At 38.1% G+C, this 14,461-nt stretch overlaps 2 protein-coding genes across 4 annotated transcripts in view; both read right to left on the reverse strand.

Moving 5' to 3' along the window:
• slc3a1 (solute carrier family 3 member 1) overlaps positions 1–14,461 on the reverse strand; it is a 135,622-nt gene that overhangs the window by 40,507 nt on the left and 80,654 nt on the right. The gene's annotated exons all lie outside the window — the stretch shown is intronic.
• The window catches only part of ppm1ba (protein phosphatase, Mg2+/Mn2+ dependent, 1Ba), a 52,557-nt gene that overhangs the window by 1,340 nt on the left and 36,756 nt on the right, over positions 1–14,461 (reverse strand). The window contains exons 3-7 of one of the 3 annotated variants that reach the window (XM_087277482.1): positions 12,177–13,046; positions 11,968–12,085; positions 8,660–8,771; positions 5,661–5,718; positions 1,939–1,955 (exon numbers count right to left, since the gene is read on the reverse strand). In XM_087277482.1, coding sequence (XP_087133608.1) covers positions 1,939–1,955; positions 5,661–5,718; positions 8,660–8,771; positions 11,968–12,085; positions 12,177–13,031 — 1,160 coding nt within the window. In that variant the 5' untranslated portion in view covers positions 13,032–13,046. 3 annotated transcript variants of the gene reach the window in all.

A 14,461-nucleotide genomic window follows, 5' to 3' on the forward strand; every position in this document is an offset into this window, starting at 1 on the left:
CGTAATAAAGAGCTGAAGACTAGCTACAAGTGACCGTGTCAGCAAAAACATCACACAAAAAGAAACAAACACCGCTTGGACTAAGAGTACGCTCATTTAAATTGCCCCATGGTCTCCCACACTCCATTACAGTTGAGCATTGCAGTGATTCCCAAACCCTGAAGCTAGAAATGTCAAGTTAATATTTTTGTTTAGGATTTTATTTGTATGAGAACAACAACTCTGCTTTAATAATTTCTACCCAGAAAAACAAATAAAGAATAAAGCAATCCAACAGATTCAGAGATTAACCAATTTCACAATTAACCGCACCTTAAATTAATCACAATAGTATATTACATTACAGTGTTGTCTGGAATACTTGATTTCAATTCGTCTGTTGTAACGTTATTCTGAGATAACAACCGCTGAACAACACAGGCTCATCTGGGAGTTTTAAATGACTTTGACCTTGAGTGAATGCATTCAAATCCACATAATAACACTAATATGTATCTGCCTGTCTGACTGTGGGACTGTCAGCTGTTTTCAATTCTGTTAGCTTTGTGTTTAATTACAGTAATAATTAACTATTGAGGCTCATATTTTGTTGTTGTGTGGCAAGTAACAGTGTAATAAGAGGGATAAAGTGCATCCAGGATAGCTGTTTTCAGAATAAAGCCTTCAGTCCTAAACTATAGCCCTCCATTTTGGCCGGGCAGATAAGCCTGTCGTGCTATATTTTGCGATAACCTACTAGATGCACTTTATCTCAAACACAAAGGCCCTGGCTGCAATACCATATTTCGATTGCACGGAACAAAATTTGTACAAATTAAAATTAAATGTGGCACCTTAAAGTTCTGCGTTTATAAAAGACACTAAGGGTATTACTAGGGATGCACGTAACTTTTTTAATGCTCAATGTTGCTTTTAGAACAAAATCACTTAATGTATGTCATTAAAGCTTGAAAATATTATTTTTATTTTTAATCCTCATACTTGTCCATTATCTTTCAAATCACTATGTTTTATGCATTCTTATTGATTTAAAAGACAAAGGTTATGATGAGTACGCACTACTGTGTATGTTCAACAAGTAGGTCAGAATAATTAGGTTTCATTTTCATTTCTTTTTTAACAAATTATTTCAAACAAGTAAACTGATTTCTATGCATGTAAATCACATTGTAATTTTATTTTGAAGCAGGTGCCAAATGGGACATCTCATCTTTTACCCACGTGCAAAGCATCAACATTAAAGACTATTATTACACTGCTCTCTGGAACACTTATTCTGACTGGTTGACACTCTGAAAAAAGTTAGTACACAGTAACAACCCATTAAACCAATGACACTCATCTCATCCGGCTACTACAAATCACTTGACCATAGAATATTTTGTTTAATTTAATACCTGCACACAGTCACATACATCTTTATCTTAACAGCTTTAGACAATCGAAGGTGTTTATAAGGGTAATACTTTGATCAACAGGAAAGATAACCTAGCCTCATAATGAGGTGCTGTTTGACAGTCTTTGCAATGTGCATGTACACATTGTTGGTGAGCAACAGTTTACTAACATGATTCCTTTTCAAGAACACATCTAGGTAAGTCATTTTCTAAGACATAAAATTGAACTGCATTCATTGACAGAAACAATGCTGCTTTGTTAATGCAACACGCAAATAAAAAGTTAATTATCTACAGGGCTTAAATATTTAACAGGTTAAGAATTACGTAGTACTACTTTGACAATTTGGTCATAGTGCAAACTGCAAAAAAAAAAAAAACTTACCAGCAATTAAACAAAAGGATAATTCCCTGCACTAGTTCTGATACATTTATGAAATCAATACATATGGGAAGTATGAAGTGAGATTCTGCCACAATGTTTTAAAAAAAATCTCTAGTCTCTTCAAGAAATATTGGAATTTATTAGTAAGAAACTTACCAAATGAAACAGGTGGGCTGCATTAACCAAAGGGTGAACACATACATCATTAGTTTTGTTAATATCTTAAACTATGTGTGTTCTGGATATGAACACCATCCTTAAATTTGTATGTGCAAAAGGTCACGCATTTATTTAAAAATTATGTACTCTGTAAAACCACACAACAAAATGTTCATCAGGCTATGAAAAACATTTGGCATTTAAAAATGAATTATTACAAAATAAAAATGGGATGGATTGGTTAAAAATTTTGATCACATATGGTCACTGGCTATAAGTGAGAAACACAAGGATCTAGTCTACTCCACACAACAAGCCAACAGAACATAACATAGTGATTAGACCTGAGAATGTCAAAAGTACAAAGTTACTAAAATCTGTGTTATAGATGAATTGGGTAAGCTAAATTGTCCTTAGTGTATGTGTGTGAATGGGTGTGTGAGGATGTTTCCCAGTGATGGGTCACGGCTGGAAGGGCATCCGCTGTGTAAAACATGTGCTGGATAAGTTGGCTGTACATTCCGCTGTGGCAACCTCAGATTAATAAAAGGACTAAGCCGAAAAGAAAATGATTGAATGAATGTTTGGGTCTCTTTTTTAAGAAGGTAGTTTATTATGCTGAAAACAGTAATATCTTGAAACAGTAGTGTACTTTCCATTCTTTTAATTTACTATGTTAATATTTAAATTTTTCCATTATGCTTTTGTACAAGGTGGTATCTACACTGTAGGTTTCCCTTAGCTCAGAGTTTGTAAAGTTGGGCTGGTTGCTCCTAAAAATATGTAAAACTATCACTTCATGTAATTTGCTGTATTGTTGTTGAATCCAGTGAAAATGCTATTTCTTGCGATATGACATGAAATAATTGATATAATGATCAAACTAAAACACATAACTAAACATATCTAAACAAATATATATTTAGGATCTAATTAAATTGAATTCAGTTAAAAAAAAAAACCTGTAAAACGTGAGTGAAATGTCAATGGATATTCAGATTTGTATTCACTGTATTTATTTTACTGTTGTCATTTTTCTCTCGTGTCTTTACTCCAGACATTAGTATTTATTTCCAGCTCTCTGCTCTGAGGCTCTTGGTACACCTTTGGGCTAGTCTAGCCAATAGCAAATACCAAATGCTTGCCACATAAAATGTAATTAAATTATCTCGCCTCTGCGATATGGATACTGCATATATTATTATTATTATTGCGATAATAAATGTGACATATTGCGCTGCCCTATTATAAAGTCTGAAATCGTCCACTGATAATTTAATTTAATTATTTCACAATAGAAATTAAATGTTTGGAGTGAAACAAACTATGCTGCTTTTTTGTTTGTGCCCTGTTTTTTTTGTTTTAACAAGGCACAAACACGAAGACGGCTGTCAAGGTACACGTTGTGTCAGTACGAAACCATGCATCTCGCCTCATTGGGTGAAAATTATTTTAATTAGGTCTACACAATATGACAATATACACTACTTGTTTTAGGAACAACAAATAATAACTTGACTTCCAATTGATAATTTGGTTATAGAAGTGGCTTATATGAAAGTCAAAGGCCTCTAGATTACACTTATTTTACCAAAATAAAATATGGTCATGCCTTGATTTTTAATAATTTAATTAGGACAGTAAGGTCTCGCTTTGCTAAGACAAAAGTCTTTGCACTTAACAGCAAATGCACAGTATAGAATATAAAGTCATGATGCATTGGGAAAAGAATTAATATTGTGTATGACTCCCAATGAGCTTGGAGGACTGCATCCATACATCTCTGCGGTGACTCAAATAACTTATTAATAAAGTCATCTGGAATGGCAAAGAAAGCGATCTTGCAGGACTCCCAGAGTTCTTCATTTCAGATACATTTCATCTCCTCCTCCAACTTACCCCAGACATACTCAATAATGTTCATATCTGGTGATTGGGCTGGGCAATCCTGAAGCACCTTGACCTTCTTTGCTTTCAGGAACTTTGATGTTCAGGCTGATGTTGCCATCAACTCTGCAGATCTCTTGCACGCCCCCAAACTGAATGTAACCCCAAACCATGATTTTTCCTTCACCAAACTTGACTGGTTTCTGTGAGAATTTTGGCTCCATGCAGGTTCCATTAGGTCATCTTTGACCTTTTGACACTTTTCCAAACGATCAACTAGAAGTCAAGTTATTGATTGTTGCTCTTAAAACCAACTAGGATCAACGACAAGACTTTTGTCAGGTAGTGCTTATCGCATGGACAAAATAAAGTCAACAGTTTCATATTATCCTTCTATTATCCTTTATTAAGCCATCTTTCTCATGCTCAAACAACAACTTTATACACTAACCAAAGATGAAAGTGTAAAAACTAAGATCCATTTAAATAAAAATAAATGATTATTTATTTAAAAGATTATTTAAAAAGCACATTTAACTTCAGTTTGGCACTGACCAAAGTGATGAACAAAACCACAGCACACATTCTAAAACCGTAACATAACACTAAAAATGAAAAGCATGGGAAAGCAAAAGAATAAAAATGTCTTAAGTCTGGACTTAAAAATAGAGAGAGAAGCACTCGTAATGTCCGGTGGCATCTGGTTCCACAAATGTGAATCTGCGACTGCAAAGGCTCTATCTCCTTTTAGTTTAAGTCGTGACCGAGGAATTCGCAGTATTATTTTATTTGAAGACCTAAGCGACTAAGGAGTTGAAAGTTTGTAAGTTCAGAAATATAAAAAGGTGCCAGCCCATTCAGTGCTTTAAAAACAATTTAAAAAAATCTTAAACTGAATTCTAAAATGAACAGGAAGCCAATGAAGGGATGCTAAAACTGGTGAGATAGGAGCATGATTTCTGGTGCCTGATAAAAGTCTAGCTGACGCAAAAAAAAGTCTATTAACAACTCAGAAGTCCCACGGGCATTAGTATCAACAACTGGAACTTTTGGTATCATGACAAACCTAATGAGGAGAGCCCAAGAGCATACTGAAAACACACAAAACCTAATCTCCAGGATGTCCAGTAGGGGAGAGGGGAACAATTGGATCAAAACTTCAGCTTTGTCCAACTGGCATCCAGACCAACACTTGAGAATGCATGACACTAATTAAACAAACAAAACCAACAGACATGTTCTCCTAAGGTGTTGGCCCTCACACAAATTATTCTATTAATAGTAACAATCACAAGATATTCAAACTGCAGGCTTTTCGACATGCAGCACACACTTTCACTAGATCACACGTTGAGCAGTGACATCATCATCATGAGACGTGGCAGAACATTTGATAATGGTATCTACTTATATGCGATTATATTCATTGAGTTATCAAAAACTGATGTTTAGCCAAGGAGTGTTTGTGATGAGGTGATCTCAACCGCTGTGCTTTGGGGCAGGGGATGATTGGAATGAGCTCATTACAGCTGTGATTTGAGCAGGATGCTTTACTCTCAGCAGAAAATAAATGAGAGAAGCTGCCAGGTGGCATGGGATGGAGAGAGCAAACACAATGTGAGAAAATAACACTTGCTTGATAAATGCTAATACCAGGTATAAACAGGTCCATTAAGTGAGGTGGCAAACGCAAGGCAACGTCTCATGATGAGATGAACCCAACAGGTCAAGGGGAAGGTTCAATTTCTACATTTTTATAAAAAGACCAGGGTCTAAATGCACACATTCTTCTAGGAAGTTCTAGACAATTAAAAGGCTCTTTTCATACTTACACCATCCTCCTCTCTTTGGGGGTTCAATCGGTTGTACACTGTCTCAATAACACTGTGTCTGTGAAGAGAATAAAATAAAAACTTTTTTCGTTTACATGAACTAGTTTTTAGATCAAGATTCAAAGTCAAGCTAGAATCTGTGAACTTGTTAGCATTACAGATCACTAAAACCTTACAAATGAAACAAGGACCTAGCATTTGGCCAGTGACCTGAGAAACTGTACCAGCTATTTACCATGAAACTGCCTCATTTTAAAATAAAAAAGATCAAATGTTATGCATATTAAATAACCCATTTTCAAATTAGCCAGTGTACTAATGAAATTATACTGTGTTCTCTGAGAGATTTTTAATTTGCCTTTTGGTGTTAGTGTCAATTTTATGCCCAGCATGTAACCCAGGGGTCTCAAACTGCCGGCCCATGGGCCATTTATGGCCAGCCCTCCTCCTCCCTCCACCCCGCAACTGAAGTCAAAAATATAACGAGATTCGGCCTGCTAAAAAAAAAACTGTTGAACCACTATCATTGTTGTGCAGTCGCATGTAGCCGTTTGTGCTTTTGATCCACCATCTAGTCAACATTTAAAGTACTGCATTCGGATTAGTTTTACTTTCATTTTCTCTCAGTGTACGGTTGAGAGTAACACACATGCGTTTTAATTCTGTGACTAAAGTTCTCTATTCTTATTGAAGCTCAATTTTTGTAAATATTCCAGGGCCGCTTGATCATTATCAGTTTTATACCACTTGAATTTTGTTGTGCAAACACTTCTATTTGGCTTACACATTATGCTGGTGGTAGGGTTGTAACGGTATGAATTTTTCACGGTATGATAATCGTCTAAAACAATACCACGGTTTGACGGTTTCGCGGTATACGGTATGTTACAAATGTTACAAAATAATAGAACAGTGAAGCAAATTTGACTTTTTCCAAATAATATATTTTTAGTTACTATAAACAACACCACTTACAATGAACAAATAAAAATAAGAAAATAATAAATAATGTGTCAAAGTCCAAATAAAGTCCAAATAAACATGGTGCAAATCCTCAGTAAAAAATAGATATAAATATTTACTATACTATAAATAGTTACATAACGAAACTAGATTCAATATGGAACATCCTTAGGTTTTATGTGCCAGCATGGATATGGATGTGGTTGTATGCAATGCAGACAAACAGCTGCATATTCATTTGCGTCTTTTGAAAACAGCAAGAGCAGCAGTTCGTCTTTGCTGTGTCACTGTTTTGTCATGTTTCTGTGCTGCTGTGCATGCAAAAGTACTTAGTATGAGAATTATTTCATGCAAAACTTTTTTTTTTTGCGTTTTATTTAGCCGCGCATAAATGTATGCCTTTCTCTCATTCCGTGTTGTTCAAAAAGCTTGGTCCACAAACAAAAGCGAAACCTATGCTTATTGGTTGTGATATAGCGAGTTTGAACCAATCTGGGCATGGAGGAGGGACAATGCATCAATGTATCATGTCTGATTTGTCCGGAGACACAGTGACGAGCGTTTCTTTGTCAAATCAGCGTTGTCAAATGTTGATGACGTAACTGCACTGATTCCGGAGCCTCTGAAAGTCCGCGAATGTTATGTCATACATCACTGGAAAGCTGAGATTCTCTTCTTTATGCCAATCTTTGAATTGTATGAATCGGATCAGCGGATCAAAAGATATTAAACATTTAAGAGCAATACTTATTTTTAGCCGCGGGCGGCTGTCTCGGTCTTTAAGGGTTAAAACCGTTGATATGCAATTGTTCATGGTATGATAATCGTGCACGTTCAAATCGTGGTAAACCGTCATACCGGTATATTGTTACAACCCTAGCTGGTGGTGTAACAAATATAATAATTTTGCTATTATTCAATTTAAATGATCTTCTTTAATAGATTTTCCTGATAGATATGCCATGGTTACCACTACATTCATTCTTCCATGGCGGGGCCGGGGGGCCACGACAAAATTATCCCGCCACGGCTACATTACAGCTTCTCATTCAAAACACTTTATTTTTTTAATAGCAGGTAATAATCTCACCAAAATGTATTAAAAGATGAGTAAATTATACAGCATGAACTTCTCTGACTGACAAGTGCATGATGCATGAGGCCAGCAAACACGACTTATTGCCGTTTCACTTTACTTCAGGCTACATTAATATCGCTCTGTAGGTCTATTAGAGACATTCATAAATATTCCTAGCAAATCTAATAAATGTTGGAGACATACTCATTACATAAACGCACTAAATCGCATTCTGCAGCTTTTATTTGAGAGCGCACAAGAAGATCTTCGCGCTTTTGAAGCGGCTTATATTATTACATTAATGCAATCTCGACTTCTAATACTGCCCTCACAACATTTGTCATTGAAATAACGCCACAGGTAGTTGGTAGATCTGTGTAAAAAAAAAAAAAAACAGCGGGAAAAAATCCTTGAGGAAACACTGCATGCTGATTGGGGTTTGCATAAAAACTATGTACATTAATAAAATTGTACTACTGGTTGAATTGAACATGTTAAAGTAAATGTGAATATGTACATGTTTTTCCCCTCTTTGTTGTAATTTTACCGAATAATAATAATTATTATGCCTATTATTTGAAGTATTTTCATAGCAATTTAAACTACCCCTTCAAGATGTACAACAAGAAACAAAAAGCTAGAGATTTGACTGTATATACTCTGTGGAAGAACGCTCGGACATACAATAACCGCAGACATATTTCTGCAGCTGATGTGTGACATGATAAAGGTGCTTATTTTCAACATCACTGATGACAGGTAATGCTTTAAATATATCATGTCTGCTGTCCTAAGTTGCATCAATTACGTCAGGTTTCCACTTTTTTTCTTGAGCTTAAACTGCTAAAACGGCCCCCCTATGAATTGTCAGTCATTGAAATAGCCCGCCGCCAATTTGATATTGAGACCCCTGATGTAACCCTTTACATTTGTGATTTTGACTATGATTTTTACTTACTTGCTGGCAAGGCCACCCCCTGGTGGAAGGTTAGGGATGTTTTCTTGGGACAAGCTGCTCATGACATGTGCCAGTTCAGGCACACCGTCTTCCCCTGCCTTCTCTATGAGTTCTGAGAAAGAAATGACAAACCACAGGTTAACCTTATTAAATATTTAAGAAACTAATTCACAATTAACCGAATACCATGCAGTAGGGTTTTCTGTATATGAGACCTCCTGTGCACGTGTACTAAGAAAGAAGCAATGCACTACTAAAGCACTGGTGTTAAATTGTACTCTATTTTTTTAAAAGAGAAATGCAAAGTAAAGACATAAAGAAAGAAACTTAGAGACCCTCAGAGACAAAAGTGAGACTCTAGAAGGAAAGTCTGTGGCCCAGTTGGGCTGCACTGGGCCGCTCTGGGCCTGTTGCCAGTTAGATGTTCAGCCAGAACATTCCTCAACAGAGCAGCAGTGCTGATGACTCCCTCAGGCTCTCACAGCACCCAGCCAAACATTACAACAACGTTACCCCAACCTTTGCACAAAGCTCAAGGCCAAGAGTTTACATAACCCCCAAATCCACACAAAACTAACAACCACTTGCCAGAATATGTTCAATGTCCAATAGAGAAAGGACAGGCCAGTGGAGAAAAAAAGAAAGTGTCAGGCAATCGAGACATTCAACTAAGAAAAAGAATAAACAGGTTGGCAAAAGCATAGTAGTAGGTTTATTTATTACTCTGGGCTTGTATATGATGGCCTAAAAATAAATCAAGAAATGGAAATCTGCCTGGCGTTCTCTAAGGCTCAGGTATAGTTGTACATGCATTCTAAAGCAGGGGTGTCAAACTCACCAAAACTTACTTTCACACCAGTTAAACAAACCTGATCAAAACTGTGTTCTTTAGGCAATTTCAAAACCAGCAGGTCAAGTGTGTTGAAGCAGAGTTAGAACTAAATATTGCAAGGCTGCAGCTCTCCAGAAACTGAGTTCGACACTAATGTTCTAAAGTGTCCATGTGATTATTTTGGGACATGTTTTATGAAAGCACACCAAATCAAAGCATTTGTACTTTAAACTACAACACAAAAATTAGTTGCCATCCACATTCTTGTAGGCTTCCTGCTTTACCGCTCAAATGGTCGTAAGAAATGCATTATGAATTTAATTTTAGGGGCCGTGCACATAATCGCACTTGAAATCTCAAGTCCACTATTTCAAAAGGAAACGAGAAGAAAGTGTGCAAGTGGTGTGCAGTGGTGGCAGGAGTACTGAAATATCATACTCAAGCAAAAAAAACATTACTTGCCTCAACATGTAGTGCCAGTAAAAGTATCTGTTGTAAATATTACTCAAAGTTTAAGAAGAACCTGTGAGTATGACTAGACCTTTCAAAAGTACTCAAAAGTAGTAAATAGTGAGTTTTACGCGGTAAAAAGCTGATGCATTTACATGTAATTTTTGGATGTGTGCAAACATCCGACGTCAACCCAATTTTCAGTTCCAATCAAAATGCAGCATTGGGGTATGACGTTGGGGTAGAACGTCAATCTGACGTCATGCCTAATGGGTGTTTAACCACCCTTTTCACACGGGGCTTCAGCGTCAACGCTTGTTGACAGATGGCATGTCTGAAGTTAGAGCTGACGCGATCATCATAGCAGCGTTGGCCAATAAAATTATTCAGCAATAGGCCAATATCTGAGCTGGTATATTTTCATACAGCAATCTGATCGGCTGATGTTTCCGTCGCAGCTTGAAAAGAGAAAAAACACCTCTGAAGCGGCGCCGACGGATCCACAATGCAGTTCGGCAACGCCTGACGTCATCCATTCAAAGTGAATGGGAAGTGTTGAAGCTGATGCTTCGTAAGAATGGGGCGTAAGGCCATTTCGATCATCATAGAGTAAACACCCTTCACTTTTACATCAGTGACATAATTCTAAACAGGCTCTGGGTCAATGTGTGCAAAAATTTTGGACATCTTCTTGGACACTTTTAATGCTTCCAAACAGTTTGCTGCAATTATAAATCGCCCATGTCTTGATGTAGTAGGCTTTGGCGGCATTACGGTAATATGGTATACGGCGCGATCTAAAAATAGCAACGTGTCAGTTTCAATACCGTTATATGGTCATAAAAAACAATGCACTAATAGGAGACAAGTATTAAATATTATATATAGTTTATTTAATATTTATATATTTAATACCTTAAAATGCGTATCCGTGATTGTCATCAAAGGACAGTGTGGAGGATAGAGAGAAAGGTGAGGTAAGATGGCGAGACGCGCACCAAGTGACCTGTTCTCGAAAAAGAACCCAAACTCTGCAGTTTGAAAGTATTTCCGGTTTCGACCGAAGGAGAAGCGAGACGTGGTAAATACGAACTAGAGGTCTGCATTCCAGCAGCCGTACCGCAGGAGCCATGGAACCCGACCCGATTTCTTGCGGTGCAGGAATAAATTTCCGAATAAAGCGTGGGATACACGACATGTCTTATTAATGCCTATCCTAGTTTTACTTAATATTATTTTGATAATTAATTATGAAATTGAATAATTGCTTCCTGGACTTATCCAACTAAAACTAATAAACGAAAGAATTAACTTAAATGAATTCATGGTATTTAAGTCAAATCGAATAGATTCTAAAATGATTTTTTAATTCTAAGTCATGATGTAGCTTAAAGAGAACAATTTTGTCATCATATCTTAGTTTTTAACCTAACAGACACAGGCAGAGTGTTTGTGGGGTGAAGGATTTGTCATGGAATGTGCTTGGGAGTGAAGCGCAGAGGAGCTTGATTTTTGCATAATGATACTCCGCACCAATCTGAGGCGTTTAGTTTATATAAGAAAAATTTTCATATTTTTTCATATGGTAAAATATCAAAATGTATGTTCCGAAAGTAGTAGGAATGATGGGAGCGTTTGTCATTAAAGACAGAAAGAACTTTCTCTTTTGAGTGAACTACTGTCACGGATTATTTTAGTATGGTTGACACCCCCTCACCGGCGGTTTTTGGTGACCTACCACCTCAATAGTACAAAATTGGCACCGTCACAGCCCTAGTCCTAGGAGTGCAGCTGATGGTTGCTTAGCAATGGCAGATGCCACGGGAGGTCAAGCTCCTGAGTGTGCTTAAACTTGACAGAGGAAGCGGCACACCTCGCATTTTCCACATGGCTTTATGTATGATATATCCTTGGTTTCAAAGTCAAATAAGGGATTGGCATGCTCAGCGACACGTATAAATGCTTTCTAATGATGGTGTGAAGACCGTTATTATTTGTTCAGCCAATGACGTCTTATCTTTCTTACCTTCCACACGTGACTCAAGATACTTGTCCAACTCTGCATCTCTCTTTACTGCATCCTCTGACACCTGGGGTGCATTTGGCAAACAAACTAATACAATACTCATATTATCTCGACTTCCCTGAAAAAAAAAAAAAGAACAAAAAATCTCAAAATCTCATTGGGAATAGAGTTATTAAGTCACACACAGTAGTGAACACTAGGAATCATACCTTGTGTAGACTGGTATCCACCACTTCATTGCACACTCTCTCCAAGTCGTCCGTCACCTCCAGCCTCGATCGCACAAAAGCACACAAATCCTCGTTCGTCATCACATCCCAGATACCGTCACACGCCAGCACAACAAACTCATCTTCCGCATCTGACCGAGCAATCTCAAATACTTCAGGCTCTGGTGACACGAGCTGCTCCGTAGGGCCCTTGCCCTCTACACACTTGTAGTCATAGTCCCCCAGTGCTCGGGATACAGCCAGTGATCCGTTAACCCTCTGGATCATCACAGAGCCGCCTGCATTCTGTATACGCTCCTTCTCCCGAGGGTCACAGGGCTTATGGTCCATGGTGGAGAAGCAGACATGACCGCTGCGGCAGAGAAGGGCCCGTGAGTCCCCGCAGTTAATGAAGTACAGATGCTCAGGAGACAGCAGCACAGCTACTGCAGTTGAGCCGCTTCTGTCCATGCCATTCCGCAGGTCCGTGAAGCTGCGCATGTGTTCATCAATTCTCAGGAAGCCGGCGCGGATGCCTCTTTTCACTGCCTCTATGGCTGGCGTCTCAGGTGCTGGAGCTCCGGCCTTACGCAGTTCATCTGCCGATCCTGCGGCGACGATGTGTTCCAATAAGTGTTTGGAGCAGTAGTTAGCGACACGTGAGCCAGCATGACCGTCATAGACGCCAAAGAAAGACCAGTCATCCAGACCATGTGGTAGGCCTACAGCAGCGGTGTGTGCATCTTCCATCTCCACCCTCCATCCCTGCATGCTGCTGAGGCCAAACCGCAGGCCGTTCCCCTCTCCGTGAGCATTGTGCTTTTCAGTTTTGGGCTTATCCAAAAACGCCCCCATGGCTCAGGCCACCGTCTGCAAAGATAGAGAAACAACCACTGAGTGACAGTATGAAAAAGACAAGTGGGTTGAAAAACAAAAACAGCCCTAAAACATAATCTGCTTCATTTAAAAGCTATAAATATATGACAGTGGTAGCTTAAATGAGTAAGCTAACATTCGAGCAAGCATCCAGTTATGTAGCATCGGTGTAGCTCCATACCAGCTGCTTCAGGCATGAAGATTTAAGAAAAGAAAAAAAAAATAGGGGGGGAGAGATTGGGGCTGGCAGCACATACAGTCCAAAAACTCTCACTGAGGAGTGAATACAAATGTGGATGGTTTAGTCTTAGTGCTCAATAGACGGATTTCTATTAACAACAAACTTTGAGTGAAATAAACATGTAGAGATTCTTGGCCCTAAAGCCAGGGAGGAGGCGTAGCATCTGAAAATCAACAAACTGCAGCCCAGATAATCTAACTGCTTCTACGGGGCTCCTTTACTGCTATTGCAACATATTTTGCACTGCTATTGGAGAATTAGCCACTGAAACCTATATATTACACTGCTCTATAAGAAAAACCTTTGTGCTGCTTCATTGCTGAAATAAATGAAAAAGTAGATTGATTGGATTTTTGTGCCTTAAGTCACATTTTGTACCAGTTTTATGCTTTTTATAATAATTAATCTACATTGTGTTCATTTGCCAGAACCACAGACTAACATTTTTGCTTCACAAGACATGTACGGATCGGAGTAAAGTTAATGCTTTTGTTTTGACTTACACATAAATGTGTAATCAAGTACAATGGTTTCAACTAAAACACAGTTTTTTAAAAGTCACTGACACTATGGAGAAGGACTGGGTGATTAATCGAAAAGTAATCAAAATTGACATTAGGAAACTTTAATGGATTAAATTTTTTTAATGCAAGATTACTTGCATCGTGTGGAGTCATTTGACCCAGCTCTGTTTATACTTCGGCGTCGAGTACACACGTATGACCGGCGCAGCTTCGTGTGGTCGCATACCACTCGCCATGGCTGACACCGACGCTGACACACACCTCTCAAAAACAGGCTCGCTTGAGATCTGCCTCACCTTGCCTACAACGTAGATGAGAGCACGCAGCTGAAGTAAGAGGAGGACTCAAAAAAAGAGATCTGAAGTCAGACACCTAAATGTCTGCGTTTTGCTGTCTGTAAACGTTACCAATGTCGGAGATCGAGTTCGCATTTATTTTGTGCGCATGAATGACCACATGAAAAAATACTAAAGCAATTTGTAGTAAATATTAAAGTGTTTTTGAATTTTTTTTCTATATTAGGTTATAAAGTCATTATTGGTCTTAGGCAGTGTTTTAATTTCAGTTGTTCAACGTTGATGTTCAATAAATAATCATATATAGTACATAGAGTGTGTTTCCTTTAATTATTTTAAAACCACTTA

Source organism: Danio rerio, chromosome 13, assembly GCF_052040795.2.
Source record: "Danio rerio strain M-AB ecotype USA chromosome 13, GRCz13ab, whole genome shotgun sequence".
NCBI lineage: Eukaryota > Metazoa > Chordata > Actinopteri > Cypriniformes > Danionidae > Danio > Danio rerio.